This window comes from Phyllostomus discolor, chromosome 3 (genome assembly GCF_004126475.2).
Source record: "Phyllostomus discolor isolate MPI-MPIP mPhyDis1 chromosome 3, mPhyDis1.pri.v3, whole genome shotgun sequence".
Lineage (NCBI taxonomy): Eukaryota > Metazoa > Chordata > Mammalia > Chiroptera > Phyllostomidae > Phyllostomus > Phyllostomus discolor.
Genome location: NC_040905.2, coordinates 28598521 through 28623223, shown reverse-complemented (window position 1 = coordinate 28623223; position 24703 = coordinate 28598521). Strand labels below are relative to the sequence as shown.

Below are 24703 nucleotides of genomic sequence, written 5' to 3'. Positions count from 1 at the left end.
TTGTCACAACTGGGAGTGGAGGAGGGGTATTGCATCCGGCGAGTATAGTTCAGGCGTGCTGCTAACCATCCTATGATATTCAGGACAACTCCTCCCCCCGACCCAAACGAATTATATGGCCCCAAATGCCAACAGTGTTGAGGTTGAGAAACTCTGCTCTATATAATTAGCTTGTACTTGGCAAAAGGCCAGTGAATCTTTGCAGAACTTGAAAGCTTAAAATAGTAAATATTGTGGTGTCAATTTAAAGATTTTATCTTAGTGCAACTCTGAAATAAATGAGAGAAGGGATTACATATGGCTCCTATATCTGCCCACATCAATATGTTTGTGAGTATGTGTGTGTCCACATTCGCACGTGAACCTACACAAAGTACTGAACTTCAGCTGCCACATCTCAGGACATGGTGCAGAGCCAGCCTCGGTAGTGAGCAGGTGACCAAGTTCTAGGCCAAGATTGAAAGGAAGTGTTCTGGGGCTTTCTGATTTCTTCAGAAATAATAAAACGAGAAATGTGGGTTCTTCTTCCACTAGATACTGTCACATCTGGGTGTAGGACCAGAACTTGCAGCAGTGCATTAGCATCCACAAGCACAGCAGACTGAGGACCAACCTGACCAGACAGGCTGTGGGTGGCAGCAAGACCAGTGACACCACTGGGGTCCTTATTAACATTTGAGCCTCTGATATACGCAACTCCAAAGAAGTCTGACTCAATCTTCCAGCTAAGGACGTGGTACCTTTCTTTTTAAATTGGTCAAGCTATTTGGAGCTACCAGTAGCCACACACGTTTTACACAGTATCTGAACACTTCATGAAATGCTAATAATTTCCCATCTTAGATTTATAGGGTCCAGCAAAGGCAAGGCTTGCTTGAGTGTGGTTGGTAGGGTACATGAATGCCTCACATGAGATGGATGGCACTTTGAACACTTCCCCTAAATCTTACATGGTATGCTGACCTTCAGTGTGATATTGTTATGTTACAGAATTACATGCTTATGATTTTGCAATAAGAGATTTTGTAATAAAAAGGGGCATTATTTGTGCCGGACGCTGTAGAATAAAGACATTAAGAGAAAATGCACGAGTCTGCAGATGTCTTGGACATGTCATGTTTTATAAATTACAAACAATAATAATAAAAAGCAGCACAGGTTCAATGATTATCAAAGCAGTCCTCTTCTCATGATCCACACTGTTAAGACTATCACTGTTCTTTCTATCACCGAAAGCCATATGATGACCTTTCACACAGAAGTACTAAACACATTACATTTTGACTTCTTTAGAAAATGAATTTACTGTTCTTTAGAAACTGTGGCAATTTGGTTGTAAGCGCCATGTAACCAGGCACCACAGACACCTGAGAGGGGAAACAGGAGTGACTGTAAGACCTACCATTGAGCCACTTGGAGTTGTACTGGGCCGTGCGGAGAGGCGGCAAGACGCCCAGACTTCGGTAAATGGCTGGGTCGCGTCCCGGGAAATCCATGGCTGTGGCAGCGTACAGCTCCCCACTGGCTGTGAGGAGAGCCGTGGAATTGTGCTGGGGACTGTAGGGACAGCGGGCCATGCCGCTGATCTGATCATGGATCTCGGTCAGGTTATTCAGCTGTGGGTGAGGACAGGAGAGAGATACCAGTTATCCCCCAGGCAAACCCTTTAATAGTGTTAATGCTTGAACTGCTAGCAAAACAGGGACAACGAGCTTTCTGGGGCTCATGACAACACACAACAAACTTTCACACTCTGCCCTTAATGAAACTGTGTGCTGTGGCCATGGTTAAAAAGTCCACTGGTCCATCCCTTTCATCGTCCCATTAGATCTCCAGAACCTCGTGCCAGCAAATCCTCACACAGTCTGAGGATTGTTGTACACAGATGGCTTCTATTCATAATGCAAGTGGCACAGCTAACCTTTCCACTTGAAGAAGGACACCAAATTTCATACTTACAGAAATATAAACCACAGTAAAGAATTATGTGCACTTTCATCAATTCAAGTGATTCAGCATATTATGCAGAGCCCAAAGCTGTGTTCACAGGTAAGAATGGATATTTATAGCACCACACAGCCCAGATTTCCAAAACTTAATCATTCAGCTTTTAGAGAGACACCTCCACGTCCTGCTGTCATCTGGGCAGGATCCAGCCTCTCAGTCACTGAATGAGAAAAGCTCTTTGGCGGGAGGGAATCCTGCGTGCATTTGTCCTGTCACCCTTCCCACAGAGGCAGCAGAGCAGAGGGCTTGGAGGACCCTCGGAGCCACTGCCTGCTCTACAGGTGGACTTGTAGCCCTGTTAAGTTACTCAAAGTCTCTGTGCCTGAGATTCTCCTTTTATAAAACGGAGACCCAAAGGATGACTAACTACTGCATGGGGTAGAAGTGAGGACTAATGATTGTGACGGAGTCGACAGAGGACCCTTGGAACAGGGCATGGCCCCCGGGGGCCTCTGTGAGCATTGTTTCTCATCACCATCATCCTCCCTTTATTTCCAGTGACTGAATGTTACTTCAAAAATAATGCACACTAAAAGCTGATGATTAATTCTGGTTTTGTGAGAAGTTGTGCAACCAGAAAATTAAACTGCTGAGAGCTCAACATCATGTTCCCTGAGGAAGATCGAAAGAAAACCCCACACTGGGAAGATGGCAGGTGTGCTTTGACCCCCTGGCTGCTCTCCTGGCGTACGGTGTGGACGCTGAACATCCCTGTTAGTAATGACACAACTGCTTTGTTGGGGATTCCAGTTGTTTGTTTCCTTGCGTTAAAGTTCTGACATGCTTCTTATCCAGTACATAATATCTTTGTTTGTTTGGATTGTGATTTTAGGCCACTTTAATACTTAAAAGTATGTCCAGAGTAAAGCAGAATTAAGAGAAAAAATATGTTTATGATTAATGTTTAGAGTCACTGGTGGGGAAAAACTGATAGGAATAGTTTAGAACTCTATTTAAATTTAATTATATAAGCTATGGTTATTTCCAGTTCTTTATTTAATTAAGAGTTGGGATTAGGAATAAATCAATATATCAAATATTTATTCAATTTGATGAAAGATGTGTTTTGAATTAAAGAGTAACTCATTGGAGAACAGAAGTACAAAAAGACATGAATGTTTTGGCCCTGGCTGGTGTGGCTCAGTGGACTGAGTGCTGGCCTGCAAACTAAAGGGTCACTGGTTCAATTCCCAGTCAGGGCACATGCCTGGGTTGCAGGCCAGGTCTCCAGTAGGGGGTGCTCAAGAGGCAACCACACAATGTTTCTCTCCCTGTCTTTCTCCCTCCCTTCCCCTCTCTAAAAATAAAAAATAAATAAAATCTTTTAAAAAAAGACACTAGTGTTTTAATTGAAGGTTTGGATTTTCCTGGTATTAAGTTTTGTCAACTCCCAACATGAAGTCATACCGTGCGGTTGGTGCAGACAGGTGTGAAAGCATTGGTTCCACAGGTAAACAACCGGTTGCCGCCCACCAAAAGCACCCGGATGTAGTTCTGACACTCATTCTGAAAAAAAAAATCACAATATAATAGCACCTCAGCCCAAGGGGAATGCTGACTCTAAATACAATCTGTCTAGCTAATAAATTAAATGTTAATTGACCACTAATAAAAGAAAGCCTCTCAGAAATTGAGCGAAACATAACAACAAAACTATTAAATAATCTGACTATCTGCATGCTTATTCAATACAGGATACTATGTTCAATTAAAATTTCAAAGCGTGTGCCTTCTTTTCGTGACCAGAGTTTCATTTTGAATCACACTGGATATCAATCCAAACCCAAATTTGCCTCCGCCAGGTCTTAGGAAAGGAAATAAGAGGTACATATCCAATGCTCCTCATCAAACAGCATCTTGGGAAACTTCCTCGGGGCTTTGAGAAAACACTGCGAATGCTCCTCCAAATGCGAAGGTCACGTGTGAAACTTTACAAACTGGAGTAGGTTTCACATTAAGTTCTCACGCGGCATTTCATACAAAGCAAAACTCTTAACATGTTTGGCTCTTTGATGGACAAGTAACACAGAGAGGATGCTGAAACGTGTGGGAGGAAAGCCCACGCTGAGGGATGACCCAGTGCTGATATTTCTTGCAGTTGCAAAGCATTCCTAGAAAACCTGGGGCACGGTCGCAGGCGTGCATGGACTTTGCACAAGCATCTACTGATAGGATACTCTTTGGTAGGCACTGTGCTGAGGGTCGCAATCTAAGGCTCTTCAAAGAAAAATTGAAATACAGGCCCGGAGCAATGACTTTAGAGTTGTCCGCAGAAGAACAGTGTATTATTAACTACGGAGGGGAGGGGAAGCAAAGAGATGTAGGAAGGCTTCTCAGAGGAGGTGAAACCTCACATGAATTTCAAGGGAGGAATAGACTTCACCACGGCTTCCGGGAACAGGTGTTATTTGATACTTGCAGAATTTTACTGAGCAAAAGAGGAAAAGATGCCCAGGCAGGGGAAAGGACTGTGCCACGGCACACTGGCTAGAGAAGTCCTGGTGCTTCCATTGTGTACAGAGGAGGTGGCCCAGGTTGGGAAGCTGGACACAGGCCAGGTGTGCCAGGCGGATGAGTTTGCATTTTATTTTGATTGTGTGTTGTTACTGCATGAAGTTCTGACCTGATCCAATGATTGTGATGACCGGGGGATCAATGGGGAAGCTAAAGTGAAGGTAAGGAGATGGCAGTTCAGAGACAGCTAAGGGAACCATGTCCTAATTCAGTTCATCCTCATCCCGCGCCTGGACCAGGCGGGAAGTGTAAAAAGGCAAAGCCAAGGCCCAGCAAATCAACAGGATGTGGGCACTGGCCAACCAGCTGGACCCAGAAGATGACAAGATGGCTTGAACCACACATTGCCCAAAGCCAGGGAAACCTGCACTTAAGGGCACGGCAGTGCTCCTTCAACCAAAGGGAACCCCAGCCTCCATGAAATGTTGATCTGCCATGACTCAGGATGCTGTGTGGCCTGGCTGTGATGAGGAAAAGAGCTAAACTATCTGCATTTGCTTTGCAAATGTAATGTGAAACATCAAGGGTAGATAAGTCTTTTAATACCAATCCTAGCAATAACAGTAACATATATTATCATTGGATGCCAATCTGAAGACACTCTGAGGAAAGAAAACCACAGGGCGAGAGATCTAAGATAACTATCAGAATAATTAAGAAACGAGTGTAAACAGTGGACAATAAATTGCGTGACAAACATGCACCAGATGGGGAGGTATGTTTTGTTCTGTTCTGTTTTGTTTTTATGACTGCGGAGAGGGGAGGAGAGTTCTAGAGAAAAAGAATAAACCAAGACTTCGGAGAACCATATGGGCATCATTTCCTGGACTCCCGGGAGCACACAGAGACCACAGGAGGGGCTGCCACCTCAGGGAGCAGGAGGGCCCAGAGTTTGCAAACACAGGATCAAGACGAGGAGGAAAACAGAAAGCCCAAGCTTGTCCGAGGGACAGTGCAAAGGGACACCCTGGAGAACACAGGGCCAAGAGGGCTTGACACATCAACAGATAAAACAGACACAAAAATGACATTATAATAAGAATAAGATGGAGAATTCCACACAGTGGAGACAGGTGGGGGTTTCGTTTGATTTCTGATGCTGCTTTGAGAGGTCTTGCAGGAATGAATCAAGATGTACAGAACTATTTGTTTGTTATTTTGAAGCAAGAGACTGACACAAGATAGAAATGTACTAGAGACGGTCTCTGTTAACCACGAACAAGGTGAAGGGCAAGTTATTCCAAGAGAATCTGTTGAGCTTGAAAAGGTGTGATCTCAAGGCTGAATTCTGGCGAAGAGGACACAAGTGCTTGTGATTGATTATGGGAAGGCAAACAATCAAGATAACAAAAAGTGGTGCTTATCTTAATCTCCCCAAAGACAAAGTGAAAATAGGACTTTAGGTCATTAACATTCCTGAAGGCCCGTCACACACTCGAGGAAGGACTAGAAAGGTGTTAGGGAATGTCATAGCCAGGGTGCAGGCCTGTGCCAGGAAAGCAGCACAAATCCAACTGGTCATTTATTTTAAATCTTGGAAAAAGGTAAATGAAGAAAAAAACTATTATTTCAATTAGCCCAGAGTGTGTTTTTTGTTTTGGGTTTTTTTTTTTTTTAAGAAAAAAGAGACATGTTCTAGCAATCAGGACCACTTGAGAATACACCGGGCAGCTCCGTTACCTGCGGAGGGCCGTGTGCCCGTGTGGGCTGCCCCCAACTCAATAAATGCGTAGGGAGGAAGGAGGTAAATGTCAGGAACCAGGACGATCTGACACGGAGGTTTGTGCAGCCCTTTTCTAAAAGGATGGAGGAGGACCCAACCCTATGGAACCGAGACTTGCTTATGATAAATGGGACCTAAGGAGCATTAGTCACGTTCTGGATGAGTCCAGCATGCGAGGTCGGATGGAACAGGGTGCCCTGCAAGAGAAACCTATGGAGGCAGGTGGTATTTTGCTTCTTCTTAACTGTCAAAAACTGAACTCATTTGCTCAAAGGTGCCACGCAGCTCATCTCAGACCTTTCCTCTTCTTACTCACTGAGAAGTTCTCTTAGGTTTAACTAACAAACCACCTCGACTCATTCTAGAAGCAGTCAGTGTGAATCCTGAGTAAAGAAATACAGGTAAAATAATAACTTCCTGGGCTTTTATTTTCAAGAGAGATAGGAGCAAGTTCAAACAAAACAAAATGTAAACACATAGAAAATGGGAGAAAATGGAAGTAGCAAAAAAGCTAAGATAAATTTAGGAATGAAAGAAAATAGTCTGTGTGCCATGCTTTGTAATAATTAGTCTCATTCTGGTGGTGACCCTAAGACCCAAATTCTATAGAAAATCTCCTGGCACCCTTTGTAAGTCTTTTCTACAAATGTGGCCTTCACATGGGTTAGCTGAACTTGACAGAAGGAATGCATGGAGAAATCCCGTTTTAAAATACAGACATAATATAGAAGGTCCTTTTAGAGATTCTGTAGTAGGTTTCTCTTGTAAATAGCTTATCTAAATGTCTCTGATTTTTTTTCTTATCGAAGAATTTTTTTTTCTTTATCCTATCTTCAAAATGGATGAAGGGGATTTAGTGAACTCTGGTTTTCCAAGAAGTCATGATGCTCATTTCCAAGGCCACTAGCAACCTGCCACCACGTGGCTTCTGTTGTTGAAAATGAGATGCATCCATCCACATTCCGATAATACCACTTGGACATGAAAATGACCCATGTGTGCCTGCGCTCTCGCAGGCTGGTCAACCTGTCCTTGACTTTGAAAAGCAATTCTTGTTTGAATTGATGGCCGAGATGCACAGTTGCTGACTCACTGAAGGCTTTCAGATGAGACTGGCCAAGATTCACTTGGTCTCAAGGATATAAGTAAGGTCTGGCCCCCAGAAAAGAAAACATATATTTTAGGACCATTTTCTTAATGAATTAACTGGTTTTGCCTTATAGCATTTCATCATTTTCCTTTCAAACAGTTATGTTCTGCTTGAACAAAGACTGTAATTGTGTAGAAAGATTAACTGTAAACAAGGTAGATGCCTCAGCAATACCCAGCCATCACCAAACCCATCAATTTTAGGGAGGAGGGAGGAAGGAGGAGAGAGGAGGGCCGGGAGCCTGACAGCCTTTATGTTAATCACAGCGCTCCCACTGAAAACAGTGTGTCTGTCTCTTAATGATGCATTTGTGAGTACCCAAAGAGACCATCCAAGGAGCAATTCAGGGTAATTGCATGTACCTTTTTGGTTCAATGCACACCAACTGAAGTCATGATTACCAGGTGGATCTTGAAAAACCATATGATCCAATCAGATATGTGTGTGTGTGTGTGTGTTTAATATTATAAATGTATATACATAGGTGGGCAAAAGTAGGTTTCAATTCAACTTCCTCAGGAGGCAGTGGGGCTAATCCAAGAAGGTCACTGAAATTCAGGTTTGTTTACTGATTTTCGAAGACTACAAGAATGTGTAACTAATGAAGGCCAGCTATTTGAGCACTTACAAGATTGTGCCTAACAATCGGCACAACTGTGCCATTGTGGCATTCTTTTGAGTTAATACAGCTATTGTAGCCCTGGCCTAGTAACTCAGTGGGTTAGGTGTTGTCCTAATAACACCAAGGCTGTGGTTTGATCCCTAGTCAGGGCACATACAAGGATCAACCAATGAACGCATGAATAAATGGAAAACAAATTGATGTTTCTGTCTCACTCTCTTTTTCTCATCAATAAATAAAAACATAATTTAAAAAACTATTGTAATAATCATAACCTGCACGTCTTTTTCCATAGGAACAACTATCAACCTACTTTTGTCCTCCGCTGCATATAGATATATTATTATATTTCTCTATATATTATTATCTCTATTTATGTTTATGCATATAGAGATATAGCTATGTATATAGCTATGTACATACACATACATATATTAAAACTACATTATGTTATATAATACATGGTGCATTAAGAAATTAAAATGTAATTTATATATTTATATTTATATAATGCAACTATTTTCGATGAAACTGACTCCATGGGAAACTTGTTTGGAAACCTCCATATAAAAACATATTTGGTGTATGTAATCTAATCTAAAGAATCCTCAGTTTTGAAGCAATTACATGGGATAAAGGCAGAATTGGTTAGGTCATAGCTTTCCAGATACAGGCAACTTAGGTGAAGATGTCAAGTTTCAACGGTGAGGCCGCCAGGACCCCAGCAGGGTGCTGTCGTGTTTTCCCCTCTCACTCGCTTGCAGCTTCACTCTTTTCTTGCGCAGTCTGACCACCCGGAGCAGGGCCTCGGGACACAGCAGGAGGGACAATAGACAGAGCCCTGGATCCTAATCGAAACTCTCCCACTAACTGCAAAATAATTCTAGGAACTTGGTGTTAAACATACTGAGATGAAGTCAGGAACAAGAACCTTTTGAAAACTATAAAGTGCAACACACACACAAAGTAGCTCTTTCATTCCCTTAATAACCAGTTGTGTTTCCTTTGTCAAGTTCCTAAAGGTCACAGAGGGAAGGGCTTTGGCTCAGACATAATAACCCCACACAGACAAGGGGTGCTTGTTAGGTCACCAGAGAATTGACTATTCATGTTTAAAATAATATTTGTGTAAAAGATATTTAAATAGTTCTCAAAGCCGAATTCTATAATGGCACTCAAAAAGGACTAAACACAACAGATTTTATTATAAAAGTTTTTGGAATTCATAAAAACAGATTTTCCCCCTTTAACAACACAGGGGATGTTTAAGCCATTGCAGCGAAGTCACCCCCTCTCTCCGAAGTGCGCTGGAAATCGTGTGAATAAAATAGAGCCCAAACCTCAGGAAGAAGCAGCAGTTTCAGCACCTCGCTTCTTTTCTAAAGGGGCCCAAATCAAAGATTTGGTGACATTTTTCTTCACCCTGACTCTCTACATTGTCACCGGAACGGACTACGCCTGAAACGACGCTGGTTCAGTCCCAGCGATCCGGTTCCCAGGGAAACGGGAGGAAATGTGTCATCTTCCTTCTCCCCTGCTCTGCGGGCGGCCGAGGCAGGTTCTCACCAGCACAGCGAGTGGGCGCGGGCCATGCCGCCCGCCCGCGGCCCGCCCCTCACCCTCTCTCCGCATTCCTGGCTCTGCAGTAAAACGCATTGTGTGGAGTAGCACAGGCCACTTTTCTTAGCATACAAAAAAACCCACTTCAGTCAAAATGGCTGGCATTTTTCTCATTTTTGAGATGTCACATTTTGCACTGTTCTTTTTATTTTAGGGAGAAGGGAAACTTTGTGATTCTTTGTCAATCCTCACAATACTACCGCACAAAGAAAGATGTGAAACAGTTGAATTCTCGTTTCTCAAGTCATGGCTACAAAGAAAAATCTGACGTTCACTCCCCACCAACTGATGTTACATGTTCGTCAAATTGACTCCGGGAATGTTTTCTGGTTTGGTCCCTGGCATAGTCAGAACAGGGAAACTTGGGGTGTCTGAACTCTGAATTCCGGGCTTAGCCAGCAGGCAGGGGGTGCTTGGCCTGGCTGCAGCTTTTCACTGGGTCAGGACGGCTTCCTGCCCTTCTACGCCGCAGGGGCTGGGTTCGGGTCCTCAGCGGACGGTTCCTGTGTCCGGCGCCACATTCAGAAAAAAACAGATGCTAAATAAATGCTAAAAAGGAGTGAGGTCATCAGACAGTGCCCTGGGACCCTGAAAGGCACTGATGTCATCAGGCAAAGGGGAGGATGCTGGCCTTCCAACCATGGAAAGAAAGGCTGAAGCTTTTGCTCAGGGAATCTTGCTAATACAAAGCAAGGCGATTTTTTCCACCCCAGCCCCAGGTGAATCTGGTTCCCCACATACATCCCTCCGCATGGTGGTCTTATTTGAAGAATCCCTGTGCTGGAGCAAGTGAGGAACAAAAGCACAACAACACGTCTGCCATGTTAAGCTGTGTAACTATTACAGGGAGGAGAAAGAAAGCATCTTTTCAAAAGGCTTATACAAAATCTATACAACCTCAGGAAGGCTATTGAGGTAAATAAATTTATTACATACTTATTTATTTTCAGGGGTATTTTAGGAGACAGTGTTCTGATTCTTTGTAACCTGGTGCTACCTTTAATCTCCTTGTGTCTTTGTTCCTCCCATGATTTATTCCAGAGGCAATTTCTGGGGTTAGCGATCTTTTGATAAATAGCTTTTCTTTTTCTTTGTCTCCAAGTGCTTCCCACACTAAGACTGTATTTTCTTCTTCCTCCTCTTCCTTCTTCTTAGTTCTTTATTCAGCTTTGGGAAACGCAATGACTACATTTTCTAAGACTCACCTATGTGTCTGCCCCTCAAAACTGTTGAGTTTAAAGAGAGAGACAGGAAGGGAAGTTGAGTAAAATTAAGCGCAGGACAGTCTTTCACAAGTACAGGTGGTGTGAGGATGCTTTCCCAGCGACCTCCGTTTGCCCCGTCTTTTGTCCTTGGACCACCTTTGGTAGACAGCCCTCTTTGCTGCTCTTTGTGAAGCAACTTTCTTCAGCCCCGAGTGTGATTCACGCGGGACAGCCCTCGCTCCAATAAAGTGGGACGATCTCTCAGAATGAGGCATAACGAGCCCCAGAGCCAGTGGCAGAATTTCCTCAAGGTGACCCAGGATCACTCTCTCAGGAACACAAGAGTTTCTGAATCGTCATAAGCCTCTTTTCAAGCCAGCCCAACTGTGTGAAGCTCTCCAGCCATGGACACAGTGGCTCAAGATACGCATTTCCAGGCTATTATACAGTCTGTTCTTTCCTTAGGAACCTGGGAGGGGGAGGCGCACGTATAGATTTTCTTGTGGGAAGAATGCTTCTTTTAAAAATATATTAAGACAAATTATAAAGAAATCTCAACTCATTTTTGTGCCATTATTTTAGACATACCATAGTTACTTTTCTGGAGTTAGCTGTAAGGCACAATCAGGGAAAATTAAAATATTACTTTAAAAATTCAGGCCTATATTATTCTAAATGATATCATAACTAATTAATCTCACAGCTTAGTCTAAAGACTGAGAGTGCAAATTAGATCTGATCTTATGTTCTAAATCCCCTTTTGGAAACTAATTCAATGATAAAACCTAGAGAATTTACTGGAGATATATATATATATATATATATATATATATATATATATATATATAAAATCTTGCTCTTTTTTTACATAGCACCATAATTAGGAATAGCCTTCACATCCACACACTTTATGTTTCATCCTTCAGAGAGCTGCCGACCGCCAGGGCCAGGTCCTCCTTACCTCCGACTTGCCCTTACTGTAGCAGGCCTTCTTGGTCGCTTCATCACACTCCCACTCCACAGCCTGCAGGAAAGACCAAAGGGACAGCAATTATTCTGGTTCTGATTGAATACAAGGGGAAAAAAATAAGACACCAGTAACCAGATTAGAAAATGTGGGAGCACAATACACCAATATTTTTAAACTAACATAGAATTTAAACTCAGTACATAAAATGCAGTCACATGGGCTGAGATTGGGCTTTAGGAGGGAAGCATTTTAAGGGATTTCCCCACCTAAGGACTGCGTTTAAGCAGCAATCACGCGGTATCTAGGTGTGGTCACTGTGAGAGAGGCTTGTCCTGAGAGGTGGCGACTAGCGCACAGTTGCCGACACCGTCACTTCAGTGATGTCACAGAGTAAACCCGGAGTGTGCTTCAAGGAGAAGCCTGGCTGCAAAAGGGTCCACATGCCCATTTAGACATTTACGTGACATTTATTTTAATAATATGTCATCTACCAATATTCGTAGATCATGCAACAAGAATGATCTTGCTTATTATTACTGCCAAGATACACATATAAATGGTGGGCAGTCAATAAAATAAGTAGCTCTTGCAAAAAGCTCATCTGCTGGTCCCCCCACTCCGATACCAGTAATGTTCATACTGTTACTAGTTCTCACTAAATACGTAGAGCCCCAACCGTTAAACACTTTCCCCCAGACTTTCCAAACCTAACCCGTGCTGATCAGCTGGATGTGGGTACTTACACATGGGAAGCTAACCCACAAATGGAGCCTGTGATTGGTTCAGTAACAGAGCTCACTTCACAGGAGGAAATGATGCTCGCAGACATCAATGATCTATGCTGAGACTGTGCATCATTTTTTGAACAAATTTACCCATGTAAGTTGTCTATCTTTTCTATTACTGTATGGAATGTGGACTATTATGGGGTAAAAATGTTTTCTCCAGCTGTACATGTTATTACAGTTATATCCTATCTTATTTTAGAGTAAATTTCTGAAGAATTCAGAATTTCTCAAGAACTGGCTAAATCGTTACCAGCAAAAAATTTTAAACAGAGGACATTTTTTGTTAATTTGGGCTAATGTTAAATAATAAACTACGTTAGCCAAAAATGAACTGTGTAATATTACAAAGAATAACGGCTTCACTCTTACTTCTAGAAAGATTTTTCTTCTAACTCTCCAAAACTTAGGAGAATAATAAAGTCATTCTAACACCATTATCTAATTTCTACTTATCGTCCGAAGAATGCGACATGACAAAGATTAAAACATGAAACACTGCATCATGTATAACTTATCTAACTTGGCAAACCCGGGCCCGTAAGAAAAGGATTCTGGAGAGAACACTTGAGCGCCTTTCAAACAGAAACAAAACTACAACTGTTTCCCCTCCCACAGGCTTGGAGATGTTTGTCAGTGTCAACATCTGATAAGAGAATTTAATTCTTTCTGTGATGTTTTCCTGTTCATGAGGTTTAATGGCAACAATAAAGTCACAGTTAATCAGCATCTCATGCAAACAAATGACTTGAATTCCATGGTACAATGGCAAATATTTTCATGAAAAGTGATGGCACTTCTAGAGAAGAGATAAGAGCTTCACAAACAGTTTCATAACCGTCTATCTCCATGAAACACAGATAAAACAAATGCATTGCTGTCATTCTCAGTAGATGTTTCCTTTCTCAGATCTCTTTATAAAAGCTCACTCTTGTTTTTATTTAAATAAAGATATCCATGCTTTTACCCTTACTTAAACTCAAAACAAAGTTGATCCACTATGATATATTCTTTTAGCAAAGTAGACCTTATTATAACCGCAATTTTGTACCACCAAGAGGATTTAGTGTTATACATCACGGAGAGAAATTAATTTCTCTACAGTGAAATGTTTGAAAGAAAGAGGTATTTTATAATGGCCCTCTGTGGTCTAGCGATTTTTTTGAAAGTTGAATAGTAACACTTTTCTTCAGTAAACACAAGAGCTACGAGGAGCAAGGTTAGTCCCAGGGTTATGAGAAGAATATTTATTAAGTGAATAAAATGGCTCAGATTCTTCTGTTGAAATGGCAAACGAACAGCTCCCCAAGTCCACCTAATTCCCCCAAGTCCACCTAATTCCCAATTATCCTTTGCACTTTCCAGATAAATATCAGCCAGCAACTAAAAGGAAGGGGAAGGAACAGGAAAAAGAATGTGAGAGATTTTCAAAAATATTTCATTACTTTATTCAGTTGACTAAGAAAAGAGCAACTGTTTATGGGAAGAACAGAAAACAGGACAAATCTTACAGATTCTTCTGAAGGCAGTTTGTGAAAGTACCAAAATGCACTTCCTTAGGTATTTTCATTACAGTATTACCAGCTTTCCAACAATATTCAAATCCAGAATTAAAGACTATGATTGTATAGCTTTTTCTGTTGACTCACTTTTTACCTGAACAAAGGATGGGATGAAGGGAAATTACATTAACAGTGGCATTGAAAAACCTATTATAAGGCTGGACAGATGTTATGAGAGATTACAGAATTTGAAAAAGAATGTAACGGGACAACGTGTCTTTTCCAGACTGGCCTAAAGTTCCGGATTAATCCCACGGTGTCTTTTCTTCCCTCAGTGAGCTACACTTCACCCATTTGACCATTGTGAGGAAAAACAAATAAAAAAACCCCCCCTTCCTTAGAGGGAAATATGAATGTCAATGGAACTCTCCTGTAGGAGATCTTAGTTCTTGAAGTTACGCATTGTTTTGTATAAAACTAGATGATGTCATAACTTTTTGGTCATAACTTTTTTCATTCCACAAGATTGGTTCTCATCAGTTAAAACTTTAAATCAAGCCTTCTCGCTGTCTCTGCACTGGAGATTCTTGGTTATCCTTTCATGTATCATAGTCTTGGAGCAAATCCCACTACCAATTTGTGAAGCCATCTTTCTCGCCTACCCACGCCTGGCTTTATGACAGTCAGAACGGAAAGGTACACATTCTTCCTTCCACATTCCAGAGCACAACACTAATGATCTAATTTCCTGGGTCTCTGGGTTGTTTTAATCTTTAATTTTTGCCATCTCCCATCTTTTTCCATTGCACCAGAGCCCAGTAGAGAAAAAGAATCAATTCCCTATTCCATTCTGCATTTATTCTTCATTATACTTTTGAACAGCAGACATGCAGCAGTAATATTGCCATTATTTGGCTGTACACAGTAGGCAAAGGGTCGAAACACCTATATTTTAAAAGACGTGAAGATTCCTGCCTGTGGTGCATTTTTGTCTGTACATACATACAAATAACATCTGTGTTCTTCAGCTACTTATAAGAGTTTTCCTTTATGCACACATATTCATTCTCTTCCATGCAATAAATATTCAGTGGGCACCTAGCAAGTGCAAGGCTTTGTGCTAGTGAGTAATGGAAGGAAAAATGGACATATCGATAACATTGGCACACATTGGATATTAGCTTATAACAAAATACTAGTGCCTTCCATCAGTCTAGACAAAATCATGAGAATGCAACAGTGCTCATGTTAATTGTATGGTAGCCATGTTCATCTCAGATCCAGTGACAGACTGGAGCTTCCTGCTTCACCAACTTTCCGGAAGTGACAGTGTTACAGACAGACAGTCCTACAAGGAGATGGAGTGGGTTTGCAGAAAGTCATTTTTTCCCTGCAGAAACCTTGAGGGTATAAGGAAGCTCCTAGTGTTTCATTACACAGTGCACACCCCACTGGCATGCACACACCCGCGCTCAGGTTATGATAAACTGAGCTGAAATCTCAGGGGTAAGTCAGATATGGGAAAGAAAAATGATTGGCTCTTTCTATGTATGTGTTACATACATATAAGTCCACAGTTCTCAGAAGTATATAAACAAAGCTGTGTATACCGTATTCCGCAGTGAGAGAAGTTAATTAGACAGGGACCGGCAAAGGCAGATACTTTTCATAAAAATGAAGAGAACAACATTCTTAGGCAGATGGGCCACTACTCTTTCAGCAGATGGCTTTGCTAATTAGATACTGGCAAGAGATAACATTTTTTAAAAAACTAGTTTAATTACACAGTGCCAAAAATTAACAACCACCTGAGGGCTTTTTTTTACATGTTTGTATTCATATTCTTATGTCATGTATTTCTGTGAAACACTGGAGAATGTTAAATTGTCAGGGCAATTATAAACAAATTGCCAGGGAATGTGAGGCCATACCTTTGTTCAAAATGGAAGCAGATACAAACTAGCTGGAACTTGAAATAACTGTGATTTTTATGTAACTTGAATAAAGTGTCAATCTAGTTATTCTTGAGCATAAGACATTGCTGCTAATGCCCTTTCGCGGCCACATGTGACAGGTGTGAAATGAGTGGCACTTGAGATGGCATGCTGTGTGCACTGAGAGACATCAAGTGACTTCAGTCACTCTGGAGAGATTTGTCCAGCTTTCCTCTCCACCTTTCCTTTGTAGTGGATATTAAGTGTGCTTGTTCATATTTAATATTAACTTGCCTTATACATGAGTTTATGCTCATTTCAAATACATGCAAGTCATGTCATTCTGACAGTGACCCCTCAAAATCAAAAAATTAAGAGGGGATTTTATATCATCTAAGTACTATTTTTTTATTCTCATTACACTAATATCCTCCAAAATTAGAGACATTGTAAATCATAGCTTTAGAGAGTCTCATAAACATGTATTATTGTCATTTATAAATCTTATTTATCTTTACCCAAGGATATATATTTTTTCATTTCTTTTAGCGAGGAAGAGAGGTGGGGTGTGGAGAGAGAGGTGAGAGAGAGAGAGAGAGAGAGTGGTAAGTTGCCTTCTCGTAAGCATCCTGGCGGGTGATTGAACATGGAACCTTTTGGTCTACCGGACCACATTTCAACCAACTGAGCAACATCAGCCAGGGCTGTAAACCTTATTTTAAACCCCAAGATTTTCTTCCTCATAATATTATCAAATCAAACTTACTTCAAAATCTGCAGAACGGAACTCCCAATTTGTTAAATGCTCATTGGGCCTTTTTTTTTTTAACTGGGCGTTTTAAAGTGAGGGTTGTTTTTTAATTCAGTAGGTAGTATATTAGATTCCTAGGGCTGTCATAAAAAAGTACCACAAACTGAATGGCTTTTAACAGTAGAAACCTATTCTCTCTCAGTTGCCAAGGCTAGAAGTCCAAAATCAGAGCGTCCACAGGTTTGGTTTCTTCTGCACTCTGCAAGGGAGAATCCACCCATGCTTCCGTCTTAGCCTCTGGCGGCTGTGGGCAATCCTCTGCAGTCCCTGGTTTTAGCCCCTCTCCAGTCTTCGCCTCTGTTGTCATATGGCATATCAGTGTGTCTCTGTCCAAATGTCCCCCTTCCTGTGAGGACACTGGTCTATAAATTAAAGCCCAACCCTAGTCCAGTATGCCTTCATCTTAACTAATTGTATCTGCAAAAGACACTGTTTCCAAAAAAAGGTCACATTCTAAGAATCCAGGTGAACATGGATTTTGGGGAAACACAATTCAAATTCATACAGAGAGCATGACATAAAAGTAGGAGTTTGAGGTTGACAAGTGATACCACACAAGTAGGGTCATTGCTTTGCTACAAATTAGCTTCCAGATCTTAGGCAAATTATTGATAAGAATTTATTGAACTTTTGTCAAATGCTGGGTACAGTGCTAAGCACTATCTATACATTTATCCAATTTATATCTCTATAATATTATGTGGGAGACACTATAATAACTTTGGATGACAACATTGGCTAAAAAAAGCAAAAGCCAAAAAAATAGAAAGTAGGGGTACCAAGATTTGAACTGTAACTTGGACCCAAAGCCTGTGCTCTAAACCACTCTCCGATCACTGAAATTCAAAATGCATGCCTCTCATTACCGATTGTCACAGTTTGTTTTATTTCCTCATAACTTAGAAAACTATATAACTAAATCAGAGACAATGGTGCATGCCTAAGTTTAGAGCTATTGGCATTCAGTAAATATTCACTAATCATAAAAAGTATTGATTCCCCTATATAGAGTGTATTCATTTTTAAAGTCTCTGGATACAACCATGATCCTAGTATTGATTTTAGAGAAGAAAGGATTCATCTAATGGAACTATAGGGTCAACAATTGTGTGGCCAAGGTAAAATGTAAGAATCTTGGGTTGGTTTTGTGAAATTAAACATCTTGAATATGAAAAGACAGTTCTATGTAGCAACAATGTTGTGCTTTCAAAATGAATCTTGAGGTGTCATCTTTCCCTTTTCTGCCACAGCCCACCAGCCCCATCCACACCTCGATTAATCTGGAGTATAAACCAAAGCCATCTGCAATATTTGGCCATATCCAGCCACTTTCTGTCTGTCTCATTTCTAGAACCCCCCACCCTGAGACTCTGTTTCGGGAGACATGGATCCCGTGGTGTGATCCTCAGACCATGCAGACGTGTTCCATGTGGCCTGTGCACCAGCCAGCCCCACTTCTGGAACACTCTTCTCCCGGTGATACCCACTGAGCTAACACCCATGCCCCCTGCGTGTCTTTGCTCATGTATTATCCCTCCAAAGAAGCCTTTATGACTAAGTGTGCAAAACCACATCTGTTTCTTCAATCCTCAAAAAGAGGCAAGTTACATTTGGGCAGCATCTTGCCCTCTTGGTTCACTGATGTGTCCCCAGAATCTAGAACAGTGTTTCACACACAAGAGCTCAACAGACAATTATTGAATACTAAATGACTGAATACAGAATGCTCTATATACACAACCTTGGAACCAATTCCAGGGTGTCCCCAGAGGACCTCCCATGCACAAATGGCATGGGAGGCTGTGGGGACTTTGAGTGGCGAGTGAGCCCACCACATGCTGCATGTCTGACATGAACACCCCACAAGGATTCCTCGTCCAAACACCTGACTGGGCCCCAAAGTGTGAACAGAAAGAACGGAGGTAGCTTCTCTCTAAAGAGAGATAGGAAGGACTAGGGACAGCCACACTTTTTTTTTTAGCCATAGACTGGTTTCTTTAAGTAAATTCTTACGCACAATCTCTTTTAAATAAGGTAACTATGGCATTTACTAAAGTCATCTTTCAAGTGTAAGATGACCACATTAAATCATTAAAAAAAGGCAAGGACAAGTGACCTTTGAGTCACAGTGCTCTCAGTATTCCATTATTTCTACATTTTGCTGTGTTGCCTACTTTTGAAATAATACTGAGTATATAAATAAAGTAGTAATAAATAGGGCCACCTTTGAAATTCAGTTGCTTTGGAATATAATCAGAAATGACATCAGACACTTTATCCCATGCTCCACAATAAACCAAGTAATCCAGGTAATATTATAATAAAAATTAATTCACTAAAGATTTCCAATGTGTTTATAATTGTATATATGGTCTACACTGGTATAAGTCCTATTTTAAATAATAGAACTAAAACACATATAGCACATAAAATCCATGAGTACCTCTAGAATCCTGAGATTCCAGGAAAAATATTTGACAAATTACCTTTTTAAGGGACCAGGTGTGTCTGATAAGCAATTTAAAAGGCTTGGAATGGACCTGTGGGTGGAGAAATCAAAATAATGTAGGATGGATTGTAATAACTCTATCCTGAATATGGATATGCACCACTAGGATGATTTTATGAAAAAAAATGCATCAGAAAGGAGCCTGATATTAAAGGATAATGTTTGAAATAATTTTCAATGATAATTGTCAGACACTGAGCCTTCAAACAACTTTGTACAGCAAAAATGAGAGTGATGCTGGAAGGTAAGGCTAGTAGGAAGGTGAGCTGCTCCTGAATTCAAAGAAATCACTTTCATGGATCCAAATGGACTGGTTTGAAAAGTCGCTTATTGTCCAATCAGTTAGCCTAAATGTAATGAAAACATTCAATTACTAGAGGAAAACTATTTCAACATAAATTTCTGAAAGAATTGAACCGGTGACTTTTTGCTCTTCAGGATGACACCCAACCAATTCCAAGTCAATCAAATACGGGATAAAAGTGTTAAAGTGTTTACTTCTCAAGGACTTGCCTAACTTAGTATTTCCCAAAAGTGTTTCATGGGAAAATGATTGCTTCTAATGCCATATTTTCTCTTTTTTAGAGCATACAATTACATAGACGATGCCTTTCAAACATCACAGTATCTGTAATGTTCAACAGAAATCATGATGTTTTCTAGAAGCTAAAATTAGACATTTAATTTTTAGCTCATGTAACAACCATGCTGTACATGCAGCATGGGATACCCCAAAAGGAGTAAGCTGATTATAGAATGTGGTAGGAAGTATCAGACTGAGCTTAAGACTATTTGAAGACTTTATGGGACAAAGATATAAGGTCTTGCTAAATAAATAAATAAGGGAAGGAGGGAGGGAGGGAGGGAAAGAAAGAGAAAGAAAGGAAGGAAGGAAGGAAGGAAGGAAGGAAGGAAGGAAGGAAGGAAGGAAGGAAGGAAGGAAGGAAGAAGGGAGGGAGGGAGTGGAGGGAGGGAGGAGGAAGGAAGGAAGGAAGGAAGGAAGGAAGGAAGGAAGAAGGAAGAAGGAGAAGAGAAGAGAAAGAGAAGAAAGGAAAAGGAAAAGGAAAAGAAAAGAAAAGAAAAGAAAAGAAAAAGAAAAGAAAGAAGAAAAAGAAAAAGGAAGGGAAGGGAAAAGGAAGGAAGGAAGGAAGGAAGGAAAGGAAGGAAGGAAGGAAGGAAGGAAGGAAGGAAGGAAGAAGAAGGAAGGAGAAAAGGAAAAGGAAAGGAAAGGAAAGGAAAGGAAAGGAAAGGAAAGGAAAGGAAAGGAAAGGAAAAGGAAAAGAAAAGAAAGAAGGAAGGGAAGGGGAGGGGAGGGGCAAGGGGAGTGGAGAGGAGGGAAGGGAGAAAGAAAGAAGAAGAAAGGAAAGAAGGAAGGTAGGTTGGGAGGAAGGAAACATATTGGCATGGGATACTTTGTAGGACCTTGGCCAACTCTGAAAATGAGCAACTTGATTGACATAATGAAGGCTTTCCTGGAAATGTCTTCACAAAGCTGTGTCTGTAGAATGGCTCTGACCAATGCTTTCTTTTAGCACAGAACACTTGACTACTGCCCATCCCATTCTAGGACCATCAGGAAAATGAAGAGAAACAAGTCTGACCCAAACACAAGAGTGAGTTTTCCTAGCCAGATAAGATTTCATTTGGAAATACAGGGAAAGGGCTCACACAGGGGGCTGTATCCCACAGGTCAGACAAAGCAGTAAAGCAACATGAAACAAAAATACAAATAAAGGGACTGACTCCAGCAACTTCTGCATGGACGTGAATGAAGAGGCAGCAACCCTATAGTTCTTTGTCCAGCTTAGAATTTCACTGTACAGATGTTTAAAAGGTACTTTTACATCTTCAAGAAGACTGTCCTATTTCTGATTTTGTGTGTTAGAGTTCGCTTTCTTGAAGTGGAAGGTCACTTATATTGAGGGTCATCAGTCTTGGTCCTATTATTCTTTAGCCTAATGAAGACATTCTGTACAAACTGTCAGCTTAATAGCCAATAGAGACGGAAATAAATGGGTGTTTGTTTTTAGTTCTTCCATCAATATTTTCAATTTTCCTGAAAGAAACAACACTTCATACCTGATTTTCTCAGCAATTCTGGGTTAGAACGTGTGCTAAAGTCACTGGAGTACTTATGAAGCTCAGATTATAGATGTTTACCGAGAAATTGTTTTATACTCACTGGACCATTCAGAATTTATTTATTATTTGTGTTACAAACACTTGCTTCCTGAGATATATCTTACCATGACAAAGATTAGCTTTACTTCCAACTTCAGAACACATTGAGCTATTTGCCACATCACAAGATATATTGAAAAGCCTTTTATGGGCCTTATCAGTATTATTTCCATAAATTTTTGCTTGCAGCTAAGAGAAATGAACATTAAAATTTGTCTTCTGGTGTACATTTGGGCAGTTACATTTCTCTTTTATTTTAAATAAAATGTATAACAACATGATATATTTCTGTTCAAGACACATTATTTATAATATTCCAATGTTAAACGTGGACTTAATGAATGTTATCGATATATTCATTTCTCAGTTAACATTTAACATTCTCATTATTTTAGTAATATCTGCTTAGACTTATTAAAGCAAATACATAATTTAACATTAAACAGCAATTTGTGCTTTTGCCATTTATTTCTTCAAACATTTTTCTCCATTCTATAGTATACTCAATTTATTTACACGCCAGGGGCAAGTCTTAGAATGTTATCCTTACAAAACTCTGTGATGAAAATGAGATCTATCTAGGAAACAAGTCCAACAGTATTAAGTATGAGAATGACAGCTGGTATTTTATTTTATTTTATTTTATTTTATTTTATTTATTCATTTTTAGAAAGGGGGAAGGGAAGGAGGGAGAGAAACACCAGTTGGTTGCCTCTTGTACACACCCCACCCAACCGAGACTAAACCCGAAACCCAGACATGTTCCCTGACTGGGAATCGAACTGGCGACTTTTCGTTTTGCAGGATGACACTCAACCCATTGATCCACACAAGTCAGGGTGGAGCTGATCATTTTATGATACATATAATGTTTAAGATACTTTTATTGAGCCTGGCTGGCATAGCTCAGTGGATTGAGCGCGGGCTGCGAACCAAAATATTGCAGGTTCAATTCCCAATCAGGGCACATGCCTGGGTTGCAGGCCATGACCCCCAGCAACCACATATTGATGTTTCTCTCTCTTTATCTCCCTCCCTTCCCTCTCTAAAAATAAATAAGTAAAAATCTTTAAAAAAATATATTTTTATTGAAAATGGATGTTTTGTCATATTTTACAATAAATGGAAGTCCACTTCACTCAGTCTCTCCCACCCCTTCCCATGTATTCTCAGCACCTCTTCTGATATATGATTAGACAGAGCTGACAATGAATTGCCAAATCTTGCAACTTCACCCAAATTGCCGTGAAGGAATTTGAAGCCAATTATTTGGCTCTGTGGCTCTGAGTGGTATCCAGAAACACACATTGTATATGTCTTGGTGGTGGCCTACTGTGTCAGGCTCAATAGTGACCCCTGCAAAAGATACTCACATCCTATTCCCTGGTGCCTGTGAATGCTACCTGTAGGCAAAAAGGGCTTCACAGATGTGATTAAAAATCTTGAGATGGGGAAATCAGCCTAGATTATTCAGGCAGGCCCCACATATAATGAAAGGTATCCTCACAAAGGGTGGCAGGTGGAGGTTTGACACACACAGAAAGGAAGTAATAGGATCGCAGAGGCAATGATTGCAGTGGTGCAGTCACAAGTCAAGGAGAGTCTCAGCTACCAGACTCTCCAAGAGGCAAAGAACAGATGCTCCCCTAGAAGGGGAGAGAGCGAGCACAGCCCAGGCTCCTTGATTTTAGCTCCTGGCTTCTAGAGCTGTGAGAGAAGAAATTCTGTTCACTTTAAGTCACCAAGACTGTGGTAATATGTTACAGCAGCCACAGAATACTACTACAGGCATATGTACACATGAATTATACACAAATGTGCAAACACACAAACACAGACACATAGTTTTGATGTCATCAGGTGGATAAATTTAGCTCCAGGTTCTGCCAAATGTCTGAGCTGGTCTCTGTAAATATAAAAGACTCAGTTCCTGATGTCAAACAGATCTCTCTGAGGGATACACTCTGTGGTTTGGGATGTATTGAAAGGGAACTTGGTCCAGATGTGGCTGGAGATGAATCAAGGTTAGAGCTGGATTGTGATAGAACTGATCAGTGAACACAGGGATAGGAATTCATGAAAAGAAAGGGAATTAGTCCATGCAAAGTTCTGGAATGGAAAGAAAGCATATTGAGAAACTAGAAGTACCAGGATAGAGATGAAGAGGAATGTGGCTTTACAGGTTGGCACGCAGCTCAGGCCTGACCTCATGAACCAAGCCAAGGAGTTCACACTTTGTTCAGGATCTAAAGAGAAGTCATGGTCAGAGGTTAAGCAAGAAGTTGGCATGGTGAGATTAGTATTTGAGAAAGATCTCTTTGGGGGCACAATAAGGCCCGGGATGGAGAGTGGATGACTAGGAGACTGAGGTAGAAACACTTGCAGGCAATGAGCAGTCAGATATTGAGAGCTGAAATAGCCAGTGAACAATAGGATGACAGAAGGGTGGGAAACCAGCTACTTAGTAACGGGAGGTGCACCATAGATGTGTGGGAGATGACCACATACCTGACTGGACAACTGGGTGGACATCAGTAGCTCAAGTCTGTCTACTCTATTATAGGACACCAATTCCCACCCACTCCTTTGGCTGGCTTTGGACTGAGGGCCGTGCATAATTCTGGGCTGCCTTCTTTCCATGCCCAATAAAGTAACTCCAGTCGTACAAAAATAAACTACCTTTGCAATTTGGCTTGAAGAAAAACATAATAGGACAATAAATTTACTTCCAAAATAGAAAACAGTTGACAAAAAATTAATAGGATGTTTTTGTCATCACACTTTTTGAATGAAACATACTTTAGTTTACTGGTAGTAAATTTTGGTTTTGTAAAACCACTGAAAAACGACAAACCATATTTATCCCATGAAAGGCTGTGCTAACACTGTAGGAATTCACAGTAGTTCAGCACAGGGACTCTTTTCAAAGTCTAATGACAATGGCTTATTTGCTTAGAATTCTGTGCCCAGAGTCAAGCAAATGAGATGATATGAAAGCAATATGACACCAACAAATGAAAAATGAGAGGAAGCTTATCATCCTTGACTTACAGGACATTTAACAAAGTTAATGACACTGGAATTTTTAAGTAAAAAAAACAGAAAAATGGAATGGAAAAATTAAGTTTTCCATAGCTATTAGTTTAATATTTCTCTTTATATCTTCATAT

At 40.7% G+C, this 24703-nt stretch overlaps 1 protein-coding gene across 4 annotated transcripts in view; it reads right to left on the bottom strand.

Annotated features, from left to right (window-relative positions):
- The window catches only part of SEMA5A (semaphorin 5A), a 439222-nt gene that overhangs the window by 147173 nt on the left and 267346 nt on the right, over positions 1-24703 (bottom strand). For all 4 annotated transcript variants that reach the window (XM_028515073.2, XM_036020275.1, XM_036020274.1 and 1 more), the window contains 3 exons: positions 11803-11865; positions 3415-3513; positions 1403-1616 (listed from right to left, as the gene is read on the bottom strand). In XM_028515073.2, the coding sequence (XP_028370874.1) occupies positions 1403-1616; positions 3415-3513; positions 11803-11865 (376 nt within the window). The remainder of the gene's footprint in view (positions 1-1402; positions 1617-3414; positions 3514-11802; positions 11866-24703) is intronic.